This window comes from Macrotis lagotis, chromosome X, assembly GCF_037893015.1.
Source record: "Macrotis lagotis isolate mMagLag1 chromosome X, bilby.v1.9.chrom.fasta, whole genome shotgun sequence".
NCBI classification, from domain to species: domain Eukaryota; kingdom Metazoa; phylum Chordata; class Mammalia; order Peramelemorphia; family Peramelidae; genus Macrotis; species Macrotis lagotis.
Genome location: NC_133666.1, coordinates 645,613,760 through 645,636,000, shown reverse-complemented (window position 1 = coordinate 645,636,000; position 22,241 = coordinate 645,613,760). Strand labels below are relative to the sequence as shown.

Sequence of the window (22,241 nt, the reverse complement as noted above, 5' to 3'; positions counted from 1 at the left end):
AAGCATTATATACAGACCTCTGTTCTGCTTTTGGAATTTTTCCGGGAGTTGTCAGGCAACAAATATCATTATCAACTGTTCCTCTATCCTTTCTAAAGCCACATTGCCTCTTGGGAAGGTGACCATCTTTCAGATGAAGGATCAGCCTATTGAGGGGGACTCTTAGGGCAGCTATGATATGCAGTAGATAGAGCACTGGCCCTGGAGTCAGGAGGACCCGAATTCAAATTCGACCGCTGACACTTAATAATTACCTAGTTGTGTGACCCTGGATAAGTCACTTAACCCCATTGCCTTGTAAAAAAAAAGGACACTCTGGCAAGAATCTTACTAGCAATGACTAAAAAAGAAATATCCCTGTGATTGTTGCATGACAATCTATTCCCTTTACCTTTACAGAGATGGACAATGGAGGCAGCCTTGAATTCTTGGGGGGGACAATTCTGGAAAAATTCAGTCAACTTTTATATGAGCAATGGATCCCCCCCCCCACCTTGTAAATCTCAACTGGACCAGAATTAGCACTCGGAACTTTGCCACAGGAAAGGAGAATAATGTTATGACATTTAAAACCTCAGCTGGAGCTTCAGCTAGGGCTGGATTAACTTCAATTAGAACTAGAATTAACTTTAACTTCACTAGATTTGTATTTTAGCAGAATGAAAAAGAGGTCTGGGGCACTGACCCTGCATGGAGAGGCTCTGGATCCAAATTCAGTCTCAGAAACTGTCTAAGTCACTTAACATGATGGGAAGGGAGGATGGAAGAGAGGAAAAGAAGGAAGGGAAGGAGGGAGGGAGCATGGGAGGGAGAGAGGAAGAGAAAGAAGATGAAAGACAAAAGAAGGGTGCCAAAATGGAACAGTAAATGGGAGAAATAAAGTGATGTAGGGGATTAGGCAGGGCACAGGACTGTAGGAGGAGGAGAGAAATGGGAAGAAAGAGGCAAGGATCATGGGCTTCTACATTCTATACTAAGGTCAGCATGGTATAATGGAAAGAATATAGACTATATGTCTGAAGATGTGAGTTTGAGTTCTAAATATACTCTTAGTTTTGTATGTTCAAACATATCCCTGTCCTATTCTTTTTTTTTTAAGGTTTTTGCAAGGCAGATGGGGTTAAGTGGCTTGCCCAAGGCCACACAGCTAGGTGATTATTAAGTGTCTGAGATCGGATTTGAACCCAGGTCCTCCTGACTCCAAGGCCGGTGCTCTATCCATTGCGCCACCTAGCCGCCCCATCCCTGTTCTATTCTGAACTTTAGTTTCTTCATCTACAAAATAAGGGTATCAGACCCCTGCCTATTGAGAAGGACTCTTAGGGCAGCTAGGATGCTCGGTAGGTAGAACACCGGCTCTGGAGTCAGGAAGACAGGCCTTAATGGAGCCTAAAAAAAAAAAAAGAGATAATAACCTAGAGCCAATAGACTGAACACTTCTATAGTGTTCTTGTCAGGAAACTGAATCACTTAATTCTTGCCAGAATTGTCCTTTTTTTTTTAACAAGGCAATGGGGTTAAGTGGCATGTCCAGGGTCACACATCTAGGCAATTATTGTCTGAGGCTGGATTTGAACTCAGGTCCTCCTGACTTCAGGGCCGGTGCTCTATCCACTGTGCCACCTAGCCACACCTCTAGAATATTATCTCTATGACTAATCAATGTGACTCCATCAGCACTGAGTAGTTGAAGTGCTCCATATGTCTTTGGCCCATAAATAGCCTTCAGGTCCTCATAAATATTATTGGTACTACTATTACTACTATTTTATTACCATTTTCATAAAACAATTTCTTCTGCCTTCTTACTGAATTAAGCATCCTCCTGGGCAGCTAGGTGGCGCAGTGGACAGAGCATTGGCCTTGGGGTCAGGAGGACCTGAGTTCAAATCTAATCTCAGACACTTAATAATTACTAAGTCACTTAACCCCATTACCTTGCAAAAAAAAAAAATTCTGCATCTCTCTTAAGCTTCACTTGCATTTTACTTTTGATGGAATTAAATGCTGCCTTCTTAGAAACGAATGAACTATCCTGCTGGGTAAACCCTGTGAGTTTTCATTTTTTCATTTAGCAACTTCTGTATTTCCACATCATTTTCATCAAACCAGGCTTGATGCTCGCAAGTATTATGACCCAGATAAGCAAAAGTAGTGCTCAGGGTCCTTACGTGGTCTTCTAGGACCCCTTCATTCTACAGATGAGAAAACTGAGGTCCACAGAACCCACATAATTCACAGAGCCAGGATTTGTACCTACTTCCTCACCCTCACAGATTCCTTATTTCTTCCATCATCCCACCCTTTATCTTCTCTGTGAATGGATGAAAGAGAAATCGTGCTCTGTACAGTTACAGACTGATTTGACTCTCCAATATGGAGAAGTTGCCATTAGCTCCTCACCCTCCAGGGATAAGGATAGCCAAGGTAAGTATGGATGGGGGACCCAGGCAGCACAAGGTACTGATATACTAAGTTACTTGGCAAATCTTTGTCTCTCTGGGCCTCATCTTCCCAATGGTGTTGAGGGAGATTTTGAAGGTCCCTTTCAGCTCTAAATTACTCAATCTTCCCCTACTTAAGTTTCCCACTTCTTTTCCAGGGTCGAAGCAACCTGGGCACCCTGTTTGTCTGGGCCTCAGGCAATGGTGGCCTTCACTATGACAACTGCAATTGTGATGGGTACACCAACAGTATCCACACGCTGTCTGTGGGCAGCACAACCCAGCATGGCCTTGTACCCTGGTACAGTGAGGCCTGTGCTTCCACCCTCACTACCACCTTCAGCAGCGGCCTCTCCAATGACCAGCAGATTGTGAGTATTGCTCCCAGGCCTGCCCCCACCTCTGCCCACATGCACACACACTCTGTGGCAGCTGGCTCACTCCTGGGCCTCCCACCAGGGGATCTGATGGGATGATACAGCTATGCCCATCTCCAGCTACCTTTCCCCAGGTAACCACAGATCTGCACCACAAGTGCACCGATAAACACACGGGAACATCAGCCTCTGCTCCATTGGCTGCTGGCATGATCGCCCTTGCCCTGGAGGCCAAGTAGGTGAATCAGGGCTGGGTCTCTACTTCATCATCATATCTTTTTCCCCAAAGGACCCTCCCTACTCACATCTCCCCTCCTTCACATATACCTCACTCACTGGGGAAAGAGAGGAGGCAGCATTATTAGTGGAATTTCTACCCCTTCCTTGTTCTGTTTTCTTATTTCTTTAAAATTCCTTTTACCACTTACATTCTGTATTTTTTCAACTCTCTTTTATTTTTCAAGATCCCTCCCAGTTCTGACATTCCCTATTCTAAAGGCACTCCCAGATCTGACATCCTATGTTCTAAGAACCCTCCCACCTATAATATTCTAGGTTATTTGAATTTCTTTTTAGTTTGACCCTATCTCCTATTCCTTCTGCATTTGTCTCCTTTCAGAACCTGTGATTTTCCCTTTCCCTTCCCCCACCCCTGACCCTGTTCTCTCATGCACAGCCCTTTCCTTAACTGGAGAGACATGCAACATTTAGTAGTGAGGGCTTCCAGGCCAGCCCAACTACAGGCTGAGGACTGGGCCACCAATGGAGTGGGACGCAAAGGTGAGGTGTGATTCCCCCTCAGTCAGTCCCTGAACCTTAGAGGGCCTGCCCAGACACAGATTCACCCCTCAACTATTTCCCTACAGTAAGTCACCACTATGGCTATGGGTTGCTGGATGGTGGGCTTCTGGTGGATTTGGCCAAGAAGTGGACTACAACTGGACCCCAGCTGAAATATTCTATCAAGATCATCAGCACTCCCATGTGAGAGGGCCCCCCTTTTCTCCAACTGCCCTCCCTGACATGCACCCCGAACCACCATGCTTCATAAAATCACTACTTAGAGCTAGCAGGGGTCTGTAGATGAAGAAACTAAAGTTCAGAAAAGGACAGGGATATGTTTGAACATATGCAACTAAGAGTATATTTAGAACTCAAACCCACATCTTTCAGACATATAATCTATATTCTTTCCATTATACCATGCTGACCTTAGTATAGAATGTAGAAGCCCATGATCTTTGCCTCTTTCTTCCCATTTCTCTCCTCCTACAATCCTGTGCCCTGCCTGATCCCCTACATCACTTTATTTCTCCCATTTATTGTGCCGGTTTGGCACCCTTCTAATGTCTTTCATCTTCTTTCTCTTCCTCTCTCCCTCCCAGACTCCCTCCCTCCTTCCCTTTCTTCTTTCCTCTCTCCCATCCTCCCTTCCCATCATGTTAAGTGACTTATCCAGTTTCTGAGGCTGAATTTGGATTCAGAGCCTCTTGATCCAGGGTCAATGCCCCAGACCTCTATTCTGCTAAAATACAAATCTAGTGAAGAATTGTGGAAAGAGTTTGGGAGTCAGAAGGCCTAGATTCACATCTTAAGCTCTACCACTGACTTGCTGTATTACCTTAGTGGAGCTAAGGATGGTGCCAAGGAGCTCTTTAGGCTCTGACATCCTGTATTCTAAGGATGTTCTCAGTTCTAACATCCTGTGTCCTAATGGCCCTTCCAGCTCTGATATCCTGATACATCTGACATCTAAAGATCCATTTAATTTTGACATTCTTTGAGTCTCTCCTGTCTGCCCAGGGTCCCAGTCACTTTCCTGCCTTCTCCCCTGCTCCTGCCCCCACCCCAGGGTGAAGAGGGTTTCAGCTACTCCATGTGACTCCTGCATTCTCATCCCCAACCCTACCCCTGGGCAGTCCCATTAAGCCAAGGATGCAGGTGAGCCAAAATGTATCATTCTACCAAGGAGAAGACCCTCACATCCGCTCACTGGAGCATGTCCAGGTACAGTTGTCACTTACCTACAGTCGCCGAGGGGACCTGGAGATCACACTCACCAGCCCCATGGGCACACATTCCACCCTGGTGGCAGTCAGGTGAGCTCAACCTTAGATTAATTTAATTCTTGTTAAAGGTCAAAGGACCTAAAAAGAGATGTCTCTACACAAGTGACTAAAAAATTTCTTAAAAGACAAAATATACAGAAAATGAGAGAGGAAAAATAACTGATGAGTTCAATTCACTTAGTCCAAGCCAATCAAGTCCTTGGCAGGGAACTGAATGAACTGGCAGATTTGATTGCTCAGTCTCTCCTAAGGATATTTGAAAGATTATGGAGAATGGGAATACAAAGATTAGAGATAGGCAAATATTATCCTGATTTTTTAAAAAGGGAGAAAGGAGGAAAATGTGGAATGTAAATAGACCAGGTTTGCCTTATTTCTGGCAGAATTTAAGACCATATTATTCAAAGATCAGGAGCAGCATGGTGAATCTATTTCATGAAGGCTTAAGTCCAAGTCCACTTCTTATTCATCCCTGCTGTGTGAACCTGTCAAGTCACTTAACCTATCAGGCAGGGTCCACAAATAACTCTATGACTAAATTGCAGAACAGCTGTTGATCTGCATTGGTAGAGGGCTTTTCCTCACCTGGAACTCCCCAAACCAATGGCATCACAGATCTGGGTCAGAAATTATTATTATTATTATTATTTATTATTATTATTATTTTAGGTTTTATTTTGCAAGGCAATGGGGTTAAGTGGCTTGCCCAAGGTCACCTAGCTAGGTAATTATTAAGTGTCTGAGGCCGGATTTGAACTCAGGGACTCCTGGACTCCAGGGCTGGTGCTCTATCCACTGTGCCACCTAGCCGCCCTGGGTCAGAAATTATTAAATTGAATAAGTATATGGAAAAGAAGGTGGTGTTACCCAAGAACCAGCGTGGCTTCTCAGGCTCAGGGTATAGCAGAATAATCTCATTTCTTTTTTTGTTGATGTTATTAGACTTCTAGATCAGAGGAGATGCTGTCGATATCATTTATCTAGATTTCAGTAAAGCATTTGACAGCCTTATACTATTCTTGTGAACAAGGTGGAGAGATGTGGACTAGACAGTCACATTGGTGGCTCTCTCCTCATTCAGCTAGATTTAAGTTTGATTGAATGAACAGCTACTATGTAGTTGTTAAGAAGGTATGCTATCTTGGAAAAAGATTTCTAGGGGAGTGCCCCAGGGTTTTGTATGTGGTTCAGAGCTGTTTAATGTTGTTTAAAAAGAATCTCATATTATGACTTGGATAAGGCTTAACTGGTATTCTTATCAAATTTGTCAGTGTTGCAAAGTTGAAAGGGATAATTAAAACACTGAAAGGGAGTGTTAGGAGTCCGAAAAACCTTTCAAAAACAAAAGCATCTTGACATACAAAACACTGAGCTAAATCTTAACATGAAATCTAATAGAGATAAATATAAAGTCATATCCTTGGACTCAAAAAATCAATTTCACAAGCACAAGGTGGGATGAAGAATGATTCGATAGAAATTCTTCTGAAATAAAAATTTGGGAGTTTTAGTGGGCCACAAATTCAGACAATGAATGATTAGATAGAAATTCTTCTGAAAAAAAGATTTGGGGGGTTTAATGGACCACAAACTCAGAGTTAATGATGTGATTTGGAGGGACAAATGTGATCTTAAACTGTTTTTGAGTCATAGCAAAAGGGAATACGGAGGTATGACAGAGAGTTGACCAGGGCACATTGCCCTGAGCTGACCACATTTTGCTCTAATCTCCTTTGTGATGATTCTTTAAGCAAAAGTTGGGTGATCAATCAACAAACATTTATTAAATGCCCACTGGATACTAGGCAGTGGAAATGCAAAGACAAAAACAACTTACAAAGTGAATGTAAGAAACTTACATTCTATTGAGAAAGAAAACAGCATTATCTATTCCAATCTAGCTAGTATTTCTCTAGAATTTGGAAGTTTGCAAAATGCTTTAAAAATATTCCATTTTCTCCTCACTTTGAAGAGGCAAGTGCATACACACATATTAAATATATAAACATACCGCATTGAAAACTAGGCTATTTGAAGGTGGGGGAGAGATTCCCCATGGAGGATTGGGAGAAGGGATCAGGAACAGCCTCCTGTAGGTAGTGGCTCTGGGGCATTATTCTAAAAAGAGAAGTTATCTCTAAAGAGAAGTTTCTCCTAGAAGTTATCTCTAAAAAGAGAATGCATTATTAGGCACAAGGTGACAGCCTAAAGCAAAGGCATGGAGAGATTTGGAAAAGCTGGCTGGAGCCACAGGGGGAAGGGCTCTAAACCTCAACCAGAGTTAGGGGAACAGTTGGAGATCTTTCAATAGGCAGTTATGGAATAGAAAGGAAACTGAGGCTAAGAGATTCAATAACTTGGCCCAGGGTCACATGCCCATGTCTGAGGCAGAATTCAAACCCAATTCTTCTGGCTTCAGGTCCATGCCCTTAGCCACAGAGCCACATAGTAGCTTCTTTTACCTCTGCAATTCCATGATTCTGGGACCATGGCAAGGACAGTCAACCTAAGTTAGTCCTTGAAGAAGGGAGACCCTCAGGAAATGGAGATGGAGTTGGAGGAAAGGGAACACAGGGAAGAGATTGGAGAAGGAAGTACCTAGTGGAGTTGGACTGTAGAGTATAGGGAGTGGAGGAGATGAGAGTCAGGTAGAGAAGGGCCTGGAATGCTAGGGTCTGGTCACTGTATGGAACTAATAGTTTGGGGGGTTGGTCTGTTGTTGGTTTTTTTTTTTTTGGAAACAAGTAACAAGATAAGAGTCCTGCATTAGGAAAATTCCCTCAAGCAGCCTGTGGGGATGAGGAGATTCTAGAGGCAGTTTTAACTGTTCCTCACTAGTTAGTTATCTTAAAGATAAGGGCCTGACTGCAGCTTAGAACTTCTCCTCCCTTCTCCCCACACTGCCCAAAGCTCTTTCTGGTAATATTTATGTATTTTAAGGCTTGCAAAGGGTTTTATAAGTGTTAATTCAGAGTAGCAAGTGTCTGAAAATGTCCAGAAGCAGGGTACATGTATTCAGGACTGTACAACTTAAAGAGATAGGTGGCCTCAGACTCATGTGAGAATAATGATGGTACCTGGATCCCTTGTAAAGATGCTCAAACTGGGGCATTTGTTAAAGGAAACTGATTATGAGTCAGTATGGACTTTCAAGGAAAGTCCTGAAATGGCCATTTGCAAGAAAGATAATTTAAGGAACATCACTAGGTATATTAGCTATTCTTGGGGTTGATCCAATGGCACAAAATCAAAAATTTAGTTTGATTAGTTTTGGAGCCAGGAAGACCTTTCTAAAGACATTTGGTTTAAAAACTTGCAGTAGAAGGAGGTACAGCAATTTTGGAAATGTACCTATTATCATGATGATTATATGGCCTATTTAAGAGGGCCCCTTGGAAGTAAAGAAGAACAGTAATATCCATTTGTTGGAAACTATATTCCTGGAAGACCAACTAGCACTGGAGGGACATTATTGGATTTGTAGGACTACTGCCTACACCCAGTTTTCCAAAGAGTTGGTTAGGGAATTATCTAGACTTAAGGGCCTACTACCTTGGCACAGGATGGGAGTTGGGGCTATGGAACCCCAGTTTATATCCTGAATAGACTAATAAGACTCCAAGCTATAGTGAAAAAATTACCAATCACACAGCTAAGGCCTTGGACTTACTGACTGATCAAGGCTTGCTAACAAAAGAGGCAATTATTCAACATAGATTGGCATTAGACTTTTGGCTGAAAAAGGAGTCTGTGTTAAACTGAATTTATCAAATTGTTGTCTAAAGATAGATGACAATGGGAAGGTGGTAAAGGAGATAACCAGGGATATCAGAAAGTTGGCACATGTGCCAGTCCAAGCCTGGACAAGCCCCTTTAGTACCTCTTTGGATGAATGGGTTTACTGGTTCATGGTGGAAACAGTTACTGGGTATCTTACTATTAACACTAAGTAAGATAATCCTATTAGCCATGTCTCCCATGTATGAACCAGTTAAAAACTCAGTACAAAATTCTATCAGCAAATTAGGACTGGTATATGGCTCTAATAATGAAGAAGTATTGGGGTGGCTAGGTGGTGCAATGGATAGAGCACCAGCCCTGGAGCCAGGAGTATCTGAGTTCAAATCCGACCTCAGACACTTAATTACCTAGCTGTGTGGCCTTGGGCAAAGCCACTTAACCCCATTTGCTTTGTAAAAACCTAAAAAAAAAAATAAGAGGTATTCATAGAAAAAGTCAGTAGTGCTATTAAAGATGAGGATTATGAATTAATTTGAGGAAGACCTTTGCTGGTGTACTGTGAAGAATGGGGAGTTGTGAGGAATGAAGGGCATTGTTGGTCTTCACAGGGTAGAGGGGGCTCCTTTGAAATCCATTACAAAGGGGGATTGGCCCCAGTCAATCACAAAACTGGGAGAGTTCTCCTCATCCCACTCCAAAAATGACAAACTAGATTAGAAGAAACTAGTCCTTAACTGGTCAAGAGCAACCTAGTCTTGACCTTCTCTTTTGCACATGCTCAGAGAGATCAATCTGTTCTTGCTTGTTAGTATAATGAGCAGGGTGGGGAAGCATATAGGAAGCAATGTATCAGTTAGATTTGTGACCCCAGCCATGAATGGTGCAGGAACAAAGTCTTTCAAAGTGCATAAAAGAGCTAGTATGGATTTCCCTGCCCCTCTCTCCCACCATGAGAGAAGGTGTGCCATTTTGCTAAGATATCCTAATAAAAACCATTTTAATCATTCTGGAAAAAAAATAAATGTTAATTCATCTTTACAACAACCCTGGGAGATAGGAGCTATTATTGCCTCCATTTTAAAGAAACTGAGGCAGATGGAGGTGAAGGGACTTGCCTAGGGTCACACAGCTAGCAAGTGTCTGAGGCTATATTTGAACAGAAATCCTTCCTGACTCCAAGCCAAAGCTTAATTCATTGGGCAACCCTGCTCTCCTCCATCTCTGCCTTCCCCAAAGCAGCTCATTATCCCTCCTTTCAGACCCTTTGACACCAGCAACCAGGGTTATAAGAACTGGATCTTCATGTCCACACACTTCTGGGATGAGAAGCCACAGGGCATCTGGACCCTGGAATTAGAGAACAAAGGCTATTATTATAACTTTGGTGAGGCCCTGGGGAGAGAAGGGAGGTAGGAGGGGAGGTGAGGGCTTTCTAGAACTTCTCCAGGTTCTGCCCTAGAAGTTTGGGTCTCCTCACACTCTTAGCCAAGATTCCTCTACCACTAGCCTCCCCGATATAATCATTATATCTTTATAATATAATCATTATAATCTTTCTACCTCCCCTGCCACCGACCCCCACTGCCTAGGGACCCTTCAAAGTTATACTCTGATTCTGTATGGGACTGAGGAGGACATGTTGACCCGGAAGCTGAGCAGGCAGGTTATCGATGAATGCTTGCAACGAGACACCCAGGGGCTGTGCCAAGGTGAGTGACAGTTCCTGATCCCTCCTTGGGGGATGGGGGATGCAATAGCCCAGTGTAGTGGTTTGGAGAGGGCACCAGGTATGAAGTTAGGAAGCCCTGGCACCAGATGTATGACCCTGGGCAAATCACTTAATCTTTCTGTGCCTCAGTTTCTTCATTTGTAAAATGATAGGGGTGGACTTAATAACAGACCTTTGGGGGAATATTTCCGGCTATAAATTTGTGATATCCAGCCTCTCTGAATAGTGCAGCAAACATCAATGGATCCCTCATATCTATCACTATGTCTACCTCATTCATCTTGTCATTGATGTTTCTGGTTCTATTGTCTCACTGTGTTCTGCTTTCCCTACAGAGTGTAGCAGCCCCTACTACATCGTAGGCCATTTCTGCCTCTCCTATTGTCCTCCCCGATATTTCAACCAAACTCAACAGGGCTCAACCTCTGAAGCTGGGCAGCCGTACTCCAACGTCCAGATCTGTGCCAGCTGCCACCCTTCCTGCTATACGTGTCAAAGCCATTCGGCCTATGCCTGCACAGCCTGCCCACCCCACTACACCCTAGACAAGAGGATGCATTCCTGCTCCCCACCCCCAACTACCTCCTCCAGATCACTGTCCCAGCTCACCAATTCTTTACCTCGGACCCAGCCAGAGCAGTTGAAGAAGACAACTGTGGTCATGCTGGCCCTGGCCTGTGGTATTCCCCTTTTCTTCTGCACTCTTTACATCAGCTATCACCTCCTGTGGATGAACCTAGAGAGCCGCCGCCGCCACCACCATCCCTGCTGCCAGGACTACCTGCCCTCCAGGACAACAAGCCCTGGCATGGCCATATCTGCTGACATAGCTTCAGACAGTGATAGTTCTTCCTCTGACTAGGCCAGAGCTGCCCAGGAGCACATATTATTGGGGTGGGAGGTGGGTTTCCCCATTAAATCCTCCTGAATTTTCTGGATAATCTTTCTTCCTGGGCTCTGGGAGTTCCTCTTCCCCTGCTCTTTGGGAGCCGAGGAGGGACTATTCCTTGGCTTGAGTTCTCTCTTTCCCTAGCCTTGGAGGATAGAAGGGAGAAGGAGACTCACAGAAATTAGGGCACTTGGGGTCCAGTGGGAGGGCTAGGGCTGGTTTCCATATATACTAATAAATGTTAACACAAAGCTTGTTGTCTTTCTTCCTACTGAGAGGGGAGAATGATAGTGTGTATTGGGGTGGGATTAGGTCTATGGTTGAAGGCTTCAAGGCCCAAAATGTAAAAAAAGTGAGTACCAGCAGTTCTTCTGGAAATTCAGTGTTGGAGTCAGAGAAGTAATAATGTTCCTATTTTGAATATTTTCAGGGTTACAAAACATTTTCCAAATTAATTTTTATAAAGATCTTTTGTTTTTTACATCACCTGCTGCAAATCCATATATTGGGATAGGAAATCGAATAAGATATTCAGTGTCTATACCTGCAATCCCCTGCTCTAACAAAGAAGGAATCAACTTTTCATATCTCTCCTTTGAGGCAAGTTTGGCCATTGGAACTTTGAAGCTCTCAGTTTTATTTTAGTCTTTTCATCCATATTCTGGTAGTCACTGGGTATAGTTTTTTTCCCTGGCTATGTGTGTTTCACTCTGCATCAGCTCTTATAAATTTTCCATGGTTCTCCATCTGCATCATTTATCACTTACAGTAATATTCATACCATTACTTAGTCATTCCCTCACTAATGACATCTATTTTGCTTCCTGTTGGTGTCTAGATGGTCCTTTTTATCATTTTCCTCCCATTCAGTTTTGACGGCCAGACTTTTAAGGAAGGACATTGACAAACTGGATCGCTCCTAGAGGGAAGGATTGAAGGGACACAAGTGCTAAATGATTAATTATGGCATCTCTGGATCAGAGGGCACAGACATTTCAAGCACTTTCTTCCCACGATTCTAAATCATTTTCCAGAATGGCTGGATCATTTCATGGCTTCCCCATTTGAACATGTGTGCCTCTTTTCAAAATCCCTTCAACATGGACTTCCTATCATCATACTTCTATAATCCCTTAACATTCACAAAGCCCTTTACATATTTTATCAAAATTTATAATATATTAATATTAAGAATCTACTATGAAAAAAAAAAAAGAACCTACTATGGGGGCAGCTAGCCTGGGAGTTAGGAGGACCGGAGTTCAAATCCTTAACAATTACCCAGCTTTGTGATCATAGGCAAGTCACTTAACCCCATTGCCTTGCAAAAAAATTTTTTAAAAAGTAAAAAGAATCTATTATGGGGGCAATTAAGTGGTGCAGTAGATAGAGCACCAACCCTGGGTTTACAAAATTTTTTTAGCATTTATTTTTTAAAAATTTTGAGTTTTAAATTCTCTTCCCCTTCTTTTTCCTCCTCCTTGAGATAGCAAACAATTTGATACAAATTATACACATGCAATCATGGACAAGATATTTACATATTAACTATGTTGCAAAATAAAATATAATCAAAAAAGAAAAATAAAGAAAAAGTAAGTTTTAGTCTGTAATCAGACTCCTCAGTTCTTTCTCTGGATATGGATAGCATTTTTTTTTTAATCATAGGTCCTCCTAAATTGTCTTGAATCATTGTATTGCTAAGAATAGCTAAGTGATACACAATTGAACATTGCCCTTTGTTTTCAAAAAGGATCTCATATCATGCGTGATAGCTTGACTTGCCTATGAATCGGATTTAAGTGGGGCAGAGTTGTGCCATCATCAGTTTTACTTTCTCTTCCATATTCATGGAAGTCCAATGGCAACACAAAAAACTATTAATGATGGTCTGGAAAACAGTGGATAACTTGGGCATCTTAGATGACTGACCAGCTTCTAAATGCTCCACAATACTTACTTTCATGGCTACTAGAAGGAACTGTTCTCATCCACTCATTTTGTCAGAGGAAGTCTTCACAAGCTGGGGGTAGACAACCCCTAACTCACAAGTTTGAAGTCTAGCAGTGACCACTCAACCTGTTTGAGCTTGTGTGCCTAAACAGTTCACCTAGGTGCAGCCATTGTGAATGCTACAGATGAGAGTTGGAAGCCAGGTAGACATCAAAAGTGGATGAGTAGCCCTGACAAGAGTTCAGCAAGCCTTCATACCAGAAGTGCTAGTCCTCCTTGAATATTTCACACAGTCCTGATAATTGTACAATATTGCTATTACTGGTTCTGTGCACTTCACTTTGAACACTCCATGTAAGCCTACCTATAATTTTCTGAAAGGATCCTACTCATCATTTCTTTTTCCCTCTAGTTACATGTAAATTTTTTCTAAATACATGCAAAGACAGTTTTTAACATTCATCCATTTGCAACACTTTTGAGTTTCACATTTTTCTATCACCCTCTCTTCTCCTGGTGGCAGCAAACAAGCTGCTATGCTGTACGTGTACAATTGTGTTTACCGTATTTCCATACTAACTATGTTGTGAAAGAAGAATTAAGAGTAAAGGGGCAGGGGTGGCTAGGTGGCATAGTGGATAAAGCACCAGCCTTGGAGTCAGGAGTACCTGGGTTCAAAACCGGTATCAGACACTTAATAATTACCTAGCTTTGTGGCCTTGGGCAAGCAACTTAACCCCATTGCCTTGCAAAATCCTAAAAAAAAAAAAAAAAAAAAAAAAAAAGAGTAAAGCGGAAAAAATCATGAGAGAGAAACAACACACAAGAAGTTTCAAAAAGTGAACGTTGATTTTGACTTCCAGGAGGAGCCAAGATGGCAGCACCAGGATGGCAGCATGAAGCTAGCAAGCTCCCAGAGCTTTTCCCTACACATAGCTAAATGAAATGTCTGCACAGACATTAAAGCTACAGATCCATAAAAAGACAAGATCCAAAGAAGTATTCAATGATAGACATCATAGAGAATCTTCAGTGAAGGTCTGTCTCTTTGGGGAGAAAAGGGGAAGTAAAACTCAGCTAGACAGGAGAGTGGGAAGGCTAACTGGAGGATTTCAGCCACAGTCCAATCCAGGTCCAGTCCCGAAAGCTTGACAACAGGTTCTGACAAGCTAGCAGAGAGGGTTCCAAACCCAAACAAAGTCTGCACCCTGGGAACACTGAGGCAAAAGACAGGACTGGGTTGGGAACAAATCACTGCATAGGCAACATACTGGCCAACGACAAGCCAGGATTCAGACCCCAGCCCCAGCATAAAAAGCTTGGATCTATACTCCTTCTACCTTAGGAGAGCTCCAACAATAGAAATGAGCAAAAAAGCTAAAAAAGTACTCGCTATAGAAAGTTACTATACAGATAAAGAAGTTAATAAGCCTTCTCAGAAGTAGTGAAAAATTACTACAGAAGTCTCTTTTTTTTTTTTTAGGTTTTTTTGCAAAGCAATGGGGTTAAGTGGCTTGTCCAAGGCCACACAGCTAGATAATTGTTAAAGTGGCTGAGGCTGGATTTGAACTCAGGTACTCCTGACTCCAGGGCTGGTGCTCTATCCACTGTGCCACCTAGCCACCCTTACCTACAGAAGTCTCAAAAGAGACTATGAATTGGAGTCAAGTCCAAAAGTTCATAGAAGGGCTTAAAAAAGAATTTAAAAATCAAAGAGGAGAGGAAGAAGAAAAATGGAAAAATGAAAGGAGTTCATGAAGGAAAGTTATGAAAAACTGACCAAAGAGGGCAGCTGGGTGGTGCAGTGGATAGAGCCCTGGCCCTGGAGGCAGGCATACCTGAGTTCAAATCCAGCCTCAGACACTTAATAATTGCCTAGCTGTGTGAGCTTGGGCAAGTCAGTTTAACCCCATTGCCTTAAATTTAAAAAAATCGACCAAAGAAATCAACTCCTTTAAAAGTAAAAATAACCAACTATAAAAGTAATGCAACTCAGCAAAGAGCAAAAATTAATCAACTAGAATAGGAAACATAAAAGCTAACTGAAAGAAAATAAAACTGTAAAAATTAGAATTGGACAAATAGAAACCAATGAATCTAGGAGACTACAAAATTCCATCAAACACAGTAAAAAGACTGAAAAAATTGAAGGAAACGTAAGTAACTTTTAAGAAAAAACAAATGACCTGGGAAATAGATCCAGGAGAGATAATTTATGAATTAATGGACTATAGGAAAGCCTAGATCAAAATAAGAACCTGGAAAACATCTTTCAGGAAATTGTCAGGGAAAACTGTTCAAAGCTACTAGAGCAAGAAGACAAAATAACAATTGAAAGAATACACAGAACTCCTATAGAAAGTAACCCCAGGATTAAAAACTCCAAGGGTTATCATAAGCCAAATTCCAAAATTCTCGAAAATAATGCAAACAACAAAAAAGAAGTGATTTAAATACAAAGGAAACACAATTAGACTTTACACAGGATTTATCAGTTTCAACATTGAAAGACCAGAGGACCTGGAATACCAAATATTGGAGGACAAAGGACATTGGATAACAACCAAGAATTTACTTCCCTGCAAAATTTAGCATGTTCTGTCAGGGGAAAAATGGATGTTCAACAAAATAGAGGACTTCCAAAATTTTCTGATAAAAAGACCAGAACTGAATAGAGAATTCAATCCTCAAATACAAGACTCAAGATATACATAAAAAAGTATATGAGAAGGGGAAACAAAACAAAATAAAAGTTGGTCAAAAACATCAAATTGTATACAATCCTGGGGGTGGCTAGGTGGCACTATGGAAAGAGCACTGACCCTGGAGTCAGGAGGACCTGAGTTCAAATCCAGCCTCAGACACTTAATAATTGCCTAGCTGTATGACCTTGGGCAAGTCATTTAACCTCATTGCCTTGCAAAAAAAAATTGTACACAACCCTATAAAGGAAGATATAACATTTGTAACTCTTGAGAATTGTATTTCTCAAGGGATAGTTAAAGGGCTGAATATAATTGAAGATATTAGATTTAAAAGATCTGGGTATCATTGGTTCTTATTTTTCCATTGTAGAGAACCAAAGTGACCATCACTATGTTTGAGACAAAAAGTTCAGAAGAAAAACTGGAATGTTTGCTCTAAAGGTATGTGTCTCAATTTCCTGTGATCTAATTAGCATTTTCTTTGATGAGGGCATCCTATGCTGGGTGCTCCAGAGTCAGTGCCTTGTATACCTTACAATCAAGTGTAAAGTTCTTAAAAGAGACTTTCCTAGTGTTCCAGTATTTAGAGCACTTAAAGACTCTATAGTTAATTAAATCAGAAGTGGCATTAGGGGCAGAGGATGAAAACCTACCTAGAAGGGTGGGACTTAATCCATACTTCAGTTAACAAGGGTTTAAAGTATCATGGTTGGGGAACTAAAAGGGGAGGAGTGTGGAAGAAAGTATGCTGGGGGGGGAGTACAAATATTTTATGAAATTATTTGGCTTTGCTTTGGTCCATGAGGATTGTGTGTACTTTGAAGGTACTTGAAAGGGGCTAAGGTATAAAATGATTATAATTTGATGGGATTCATGACTCTTAAAAAGTGTATTTCTATTGAGACAGAAGGGAGGGTACTTAGTGACTATGAGGCAATGCTGTGTATGAAACAAACAAGCAATCAATCAATCAACTTGTGGTTGTCTTTGAGTTTATGGAGCAATCAAGCAATCAATTAATCAATCTTGGATTGATGGCACTCTGATGGTACTTGATTGATAGTACTTCTATTGGTAAATAATAGCAGATAAAGGGGCACAGAGAGTTATTATAGCTGAGGGAAAACAAGGGGGAGTGTACACTGAGTAAATTCTATTCAATAGATTTGACCCAGAGGGGGAATAAAATACATTATACATCAATTAATCAATCTTGGATTGATGGCACTCTGATGGTACTTGATTGATAGTACTTCTATTGGTAAATAATAGCAGATGAAGGGGCACAGAGAGTTATTATAGCTGAGGGAAAACAAGGGGGAGTGTACACTGAGTAAATTCTATTCAATAGATTTGACCCAGAGGGGGAATAAAATACATTACCGCTTAGGTTTAAAAATCTATCCAACTCTACAGGGAAGGGGGGGAAAGGGAAAGAAAAGGGAAAAAAGGAACTGATAAAAGGGAAGGCAAAGGTATAAGTGAAAATAAAGTTAAAATTTAAAAGTTAAAGGGGAAAGGAAGTGAAGTAAAAGGAATGAGGAAAGGAAAGAGAAAAATAGAAATGGGAACAGATAGCATGGAGGGAAATACAGAATTAGTGATCTTAACTGTAAATGTGAATGGGATAAACTCTCCCATAAAATGGAATTGGATAGTAGAATAGATTAAAAAATCAGAATCATACAATATGTTGTTTACAAGAAAGACATCTGAAGCAATGAGATACACACAGGGTAAAAGTAAAAGACTGGAGCAAAATTTTTCTTCAGCTTCAGCTGAGGTAAAAAAAAATCAGGAGTAGGGACAGCTAGGTGGCACAGTGGATAGAGCACTGGCCTTGGAGTCAGGAGTACCTGAGTTCAAATGCAGCCTCAGACTTAATAATTACCTAGCTGTGTGGCCTTGGGCAAGCCACTTAACCCCATTGCCTTGAAAAATTCTAATAATAATAATAAGAAGAATAAGAATCAAATCTTTCTAAAAAAATTAAAAATATATTGTACAATGAGTAAAATAAGGAGAGTATAGGTCCAAATGCTATGAGAATAGACTCTTAACTGCTAAAAAAGAAAAAAGAAAAAACTGTTATTATGGAATTTTGCTATGTCTTATACTTTATTTTTCTTCCTTAAGGATATAATTTCTCACTCATCAGTCAACTTAGCTCAGTGCATACCATGCATACAATCAAAGACTAACAGACTGCCTTCTGTGGGGGATGAAGGGAGAGAAGCAAGAATAGGGATAAATTTGTAAAACTCAAAGTAAATAAAATCTTTCATTGAAAAAAAATTTACTTATTTAAGTTATGGGGTTTAGTGACTTGCCCAAGGTCACCCAGCTAGGCAATTATTAAGTGACTGAGACTACATTTGAATTCAGGTTCTCCTAACTCCTGGGTCAGTGCTTTATCCACTGCATCACCTAGCTGCCCCCATCAAATCCTTTGAAAGTAAGTTTTATTCAGGATTTACATGCTCCCTATTTTTCCTCTTAATATGTCCTTAATTATCCTCTAATGCCTCCATCTTCTCCTAGTATAATTCTTTTGTGTCCCAATTGTTTTATGCCTGTAATATACCTTCACCCCCACACTCAGCTATTTAAGAGAATCTCTAGGGCCAACAATAAGGAACAGCAGTGGTACAACTTAGCTAGTCAGACTACTCAAGAATTCTGTTCAGTTCTGAGTACCATATTTTAGGAAGGACATCATTGAGTCTTTCCTAAAGCTTGAAAATATCCAAAAGGAGATAATCAGGATGATAAAAAGCCTGGGGAACATTCCTTACAAAGGGCAGTTGAAGACCCTGGGGATGTTTGGTTATGAAAAGAAAGACATAGGATGGGAAGAAGGGGCTGTGAAACATGGCAGCTATCTGTGCATTTGGGGCTGCCATGCTAAGATTCTGACTGATTTCAGGGGAGGAGAAAGAATTAAAAACAGAGAAGTTTCACAGAGACAAGTTTGGTGTAAAGAAAAACTTCCTAACAACTAGGGCTATTCCCAGGTAGAATGGATTGCCTTGGGAAGAAATGAATTCCCCTCTTTCATCAGAGCCTAGAAGATTGCATGTGGGAGGGAATAACTGTATAGGTATAGGTGAGACCACATAATTCCTTTGAGATTTCTCCTACATATAGATTCTGTCATTCTCTGACCTTGGGTAAATTGCTTCCTTTTGATAAGCCTCAGTTTCCTTAGCTGCATAATTGAACTACAAGATAATCTACAAGGAGGGGCGGCTAGGTGGCACAGTGGATAAAGCACTGGCCCTGGAGTCAGGAGTACCTGGGTTCAAATCTGGTCTCAGACACTTAATAATTACCTAGCTGTGTGGCCTTGGGCAAGCCACTTAACCCATTGCCTTGCAAAAACCTTTAAAAAAAAAAAAGATAATTTACAAGGTTCCAGTGAAGATCAAATTAGACAACCTGGACTCTGGACTCTGAAAAGGACTATGGAAATTAAAGTGCTACATAAATAGTAGCTCTTGTCACTATTATTACTATTATTACTACCAGCACCACCACCACCACCACCACCACCACCACCACTACTACTACTACTACTACTACTACTATAGTCAGTTAAAGCTCTGAGGAGTTTTATCCCAACCCACACCCTCAAAGTTGGGTCTCCACTTCCAAGGTCTTGGCTACATATCCCCATAGGGATTTCAAGATACCTGGACAAAGTTGTGGGTGATTCTCTTAGAGTATTAACTTGAGCCTCCACTCCAAGGCTATCAGTTAAATATCATTTAGTCAGCCAGTTTTATATAGAGTTTTTGAAAGAAGTATTAAGGGTGGAAAGCATCTCTCCAAGACACAGTGACCTATTGTCTCATTTGTACAGGGGGGAAGTGGATTCAAGTTTATACAACATGTAGAATAAGGATAGCTCTTCAAATTCCTAACCTAGGGCACTGCTCTGGATTTCATCACGTTCTTGTAATGTTTTATCCTGCAGAATCACATCAGCCCTGGAACTCAGTGCCCCATTAGAGTGTAAGCTCTTTGAAGGACTGTCTCCTCCCTCCAGCATTTAGCACATAATAGGCACTTAATACATGTTTGATGATTGAGTGAAGCAAAACTTCTAGTTATCTGCCTTTTTGTCTCTTGCCCAGATCCCCTGTCATTTATGTATCATTCTTTTTTCTAAAGGAGTCCAAAAGGTAGCTCTGAAAAGGTCAGGTTTGAATATGTTAAATCCTAAAGGCATCCAAGTTAAGATTGTGATGTGGAGAAAGAACTGGATATCATCTAGACCAGGAACAATGGGCAGAAGCTGCAACTATCTCCTATAATCTTTTCAAAAAAGACCAGGTTTCCTTGAGGGGTGTGGATTCCTCTTCTTTGAAGGTCTCTGAATAGATGCTGAATGATCACTTTGAGGGGAATTACTTTTGTGGAATCGGTGAATTGGATGACTGCTGTCAAATTTTGTGATTGTTAGACCTCAGGATGCAATGCCCTATTTGGGGGGGGGAAGGATGACAGAGAAATGACAGAAACCCTGAGACCCTGGCCATCATGACCAAAACTCTACTCTGTTGCATCTATGGAGGAAGCATGAAAGACAGAACAAAGTAGGTAGCATTCTGGGATAGGATTGCCCAGAAATGGGATCTTGATCTGTTTTAAATAATTACTCTTGCAAACAAGTGCTGCCCACCTTCTCTGCATTTTATCACCTTGTCCTGGCACCCTTTGTTCAGTCAGAATGGACTCTTCCCATCTTCATTTTTTGTACTATTCCCTAGGCCTTTGACCTCAAGCCTCCTGAGTTAATCAAAGCCCACCTTTGGAGCTCAATGTCCCTTTGGAGTTCAATGGCTAACTCTCTCAGGCAGTTTTCCATTACCTTGCCCCAGACAAAATACCCACAGCAATGATTTTTTTTCCACTGGATCTCACAAAGTCCCTTGTGCTGAAACTCTTCTATAGGCTTATCATATAATATTGCACATTAGAGCTGGTAGATTCTTATCTCACTGGGACAGGGTGAGTTTCAGGATGTAGGCACTCCTCTCCCCACACCTTTCCCCCCCCCAACAGACTCAGGACAGTGCTATGACCCCATACTCAAGTAAGAGACTTGTCAGATCAAAGAGGCTTAATCTGGAGCTCTTGGCTCACTAAGGCTGGGGAAAGGAAAGGGACATACAGTCTTAACATCTTCAGAAAAAAGCCTGACTCAGAAATACAAAGATTCTAGGAAATTCTGAAAGACTTATGATGAAAAATGCTATTCACATTCAGAGAATGTATGAATGCAAATCTAAGTATACTAAGTTCATGAGTTTTGCATTCTTTTCTTTTCATGAATTGCAATTTTTTTTAACAAACTACTTCTTTTGCAACATGACTAATATGAAAATAGGTTTTACATGATTACACATGTATAACTTATATCAAATTGTTTATTGTCTTAGAAATTCTTTTACTATTATGATGTCATATCAATAACCAATTATTAAAAAGGGAATATAGGCTTCTCTATATTGTATCTATATCTATAAAAAGTCAGTCTCTGAAGGACAAGATTAATGGATGAGATTGTCTTAGCCCTCAACAAACATGCTCTTCCATTTTGGGCGGGACTCCTCCCCTTCAGGAGACCTCACTTCTGTTTAGAGTGCAAACATAATCCAGTGAGGTGAGTTCTTACCTAGTAGACCCTCTGTCCTTGTATCCCTCCAGTAGAGTTCAGGGTAATCCAGCTCATGAAAAAAATCCAACCAGAGTGGTCTGAGTGAAGATGGCTTCCCCTGTCCAGATGGCTGGAGGCTGCAAGAGTCTCATGATTAAGTCATATTCTCAGCAGAATGAGCTGAAGACTCTTAGCTCACCTCCTCATTAAATGTCCACAGCCAGGGTTGATTTTCACTTGTCAGGAGCATTCCTTTTTATAAAGGTATTTAAACCATTTGGTATTTCTGTGGGTTTGTCTTTGGTTATGGAGAGGAACCGCAGACCATCAATTTATTGAATGCTGGCTAGTTTATAAATAGATTGATTATTAATTGCCCAGAAACTCTGTCTCTTGGGGTTTTTCATTCTTTACATTTATATCCCCATTGCTTAATATACTAACACATGAGTTTTTTGTTGACTGACTCTAAGGTACCTGCCTCAAAAGTGGCATATGAGAGAATTTGGAAGTCAGGAAGACATTCATTCAAACACATCTTTAACACATGAAGGGCCAAGGCAGTTAACCTCTCCAGGTGCAGCTTTCTCTTTAGTAAAATGATAAGCCAAAATCTATTGCTCCTCGTGGAGCTAAGCTTTAATGAGATTAAGCATGTAAAACATTTGTTAC

At 41.1% G+C, this 22,241-nt stretch overlaps 1 protein-coding gene across 5 annotated transcripts in view; it reads left to right on the top strand.

Annotated features, from left to right (window-relative positions):
- PCSK4 (proprotein convertase subtilisin/kexin type 4) overlaps positions 1–11,500 on the top strand; it is a 41,882-nt gene extending 30,382 nt beyond the window's left edge. For 2 of the 5 annotated variants that reach the window (XM_074204578.1, XM_074204579.1), the window contains 8 exons: positions 2,603–2,815; positions 2,956–3,056; positions 3,498–3,601; positions 3,688–3,805; positions 4,741–4,920; positions 9,891–10,015; positions 10,221–10,340; positions 10,696–11,500. In XM_074204578.1, coding sequence (XP_074060679.1) covers positions 2,603–2,815; positions 2,956–3,056; positions 3,498–3,601; positions 3,688–3,805; positions 4,741–4,920; positions 9,891–10,015; positions 10,221–10,340; positions 10,696–11,222 — 1,488 coding nt within the window. In that variant the 3' untranslated portion in view covers positions 11,223–11,500. Of the gene's footprint in view, positions 1–2,602; positions 2,816–2,955; positions 3,057–3,497; positions 3,602–3,687; positions 3,806–4,740; positions 4,921–9,890; positions 10,016–10,220; positions 10,341–10,695 lie in introns of those variants that run through there. The other 3 variants (XM_074204580.1, XM_074204582.1, XM_074204581.1) reach the window with 3 other exon arrangements.
- Positions 11,501–22,241: the final 10,741 nt, after the last annotated feature.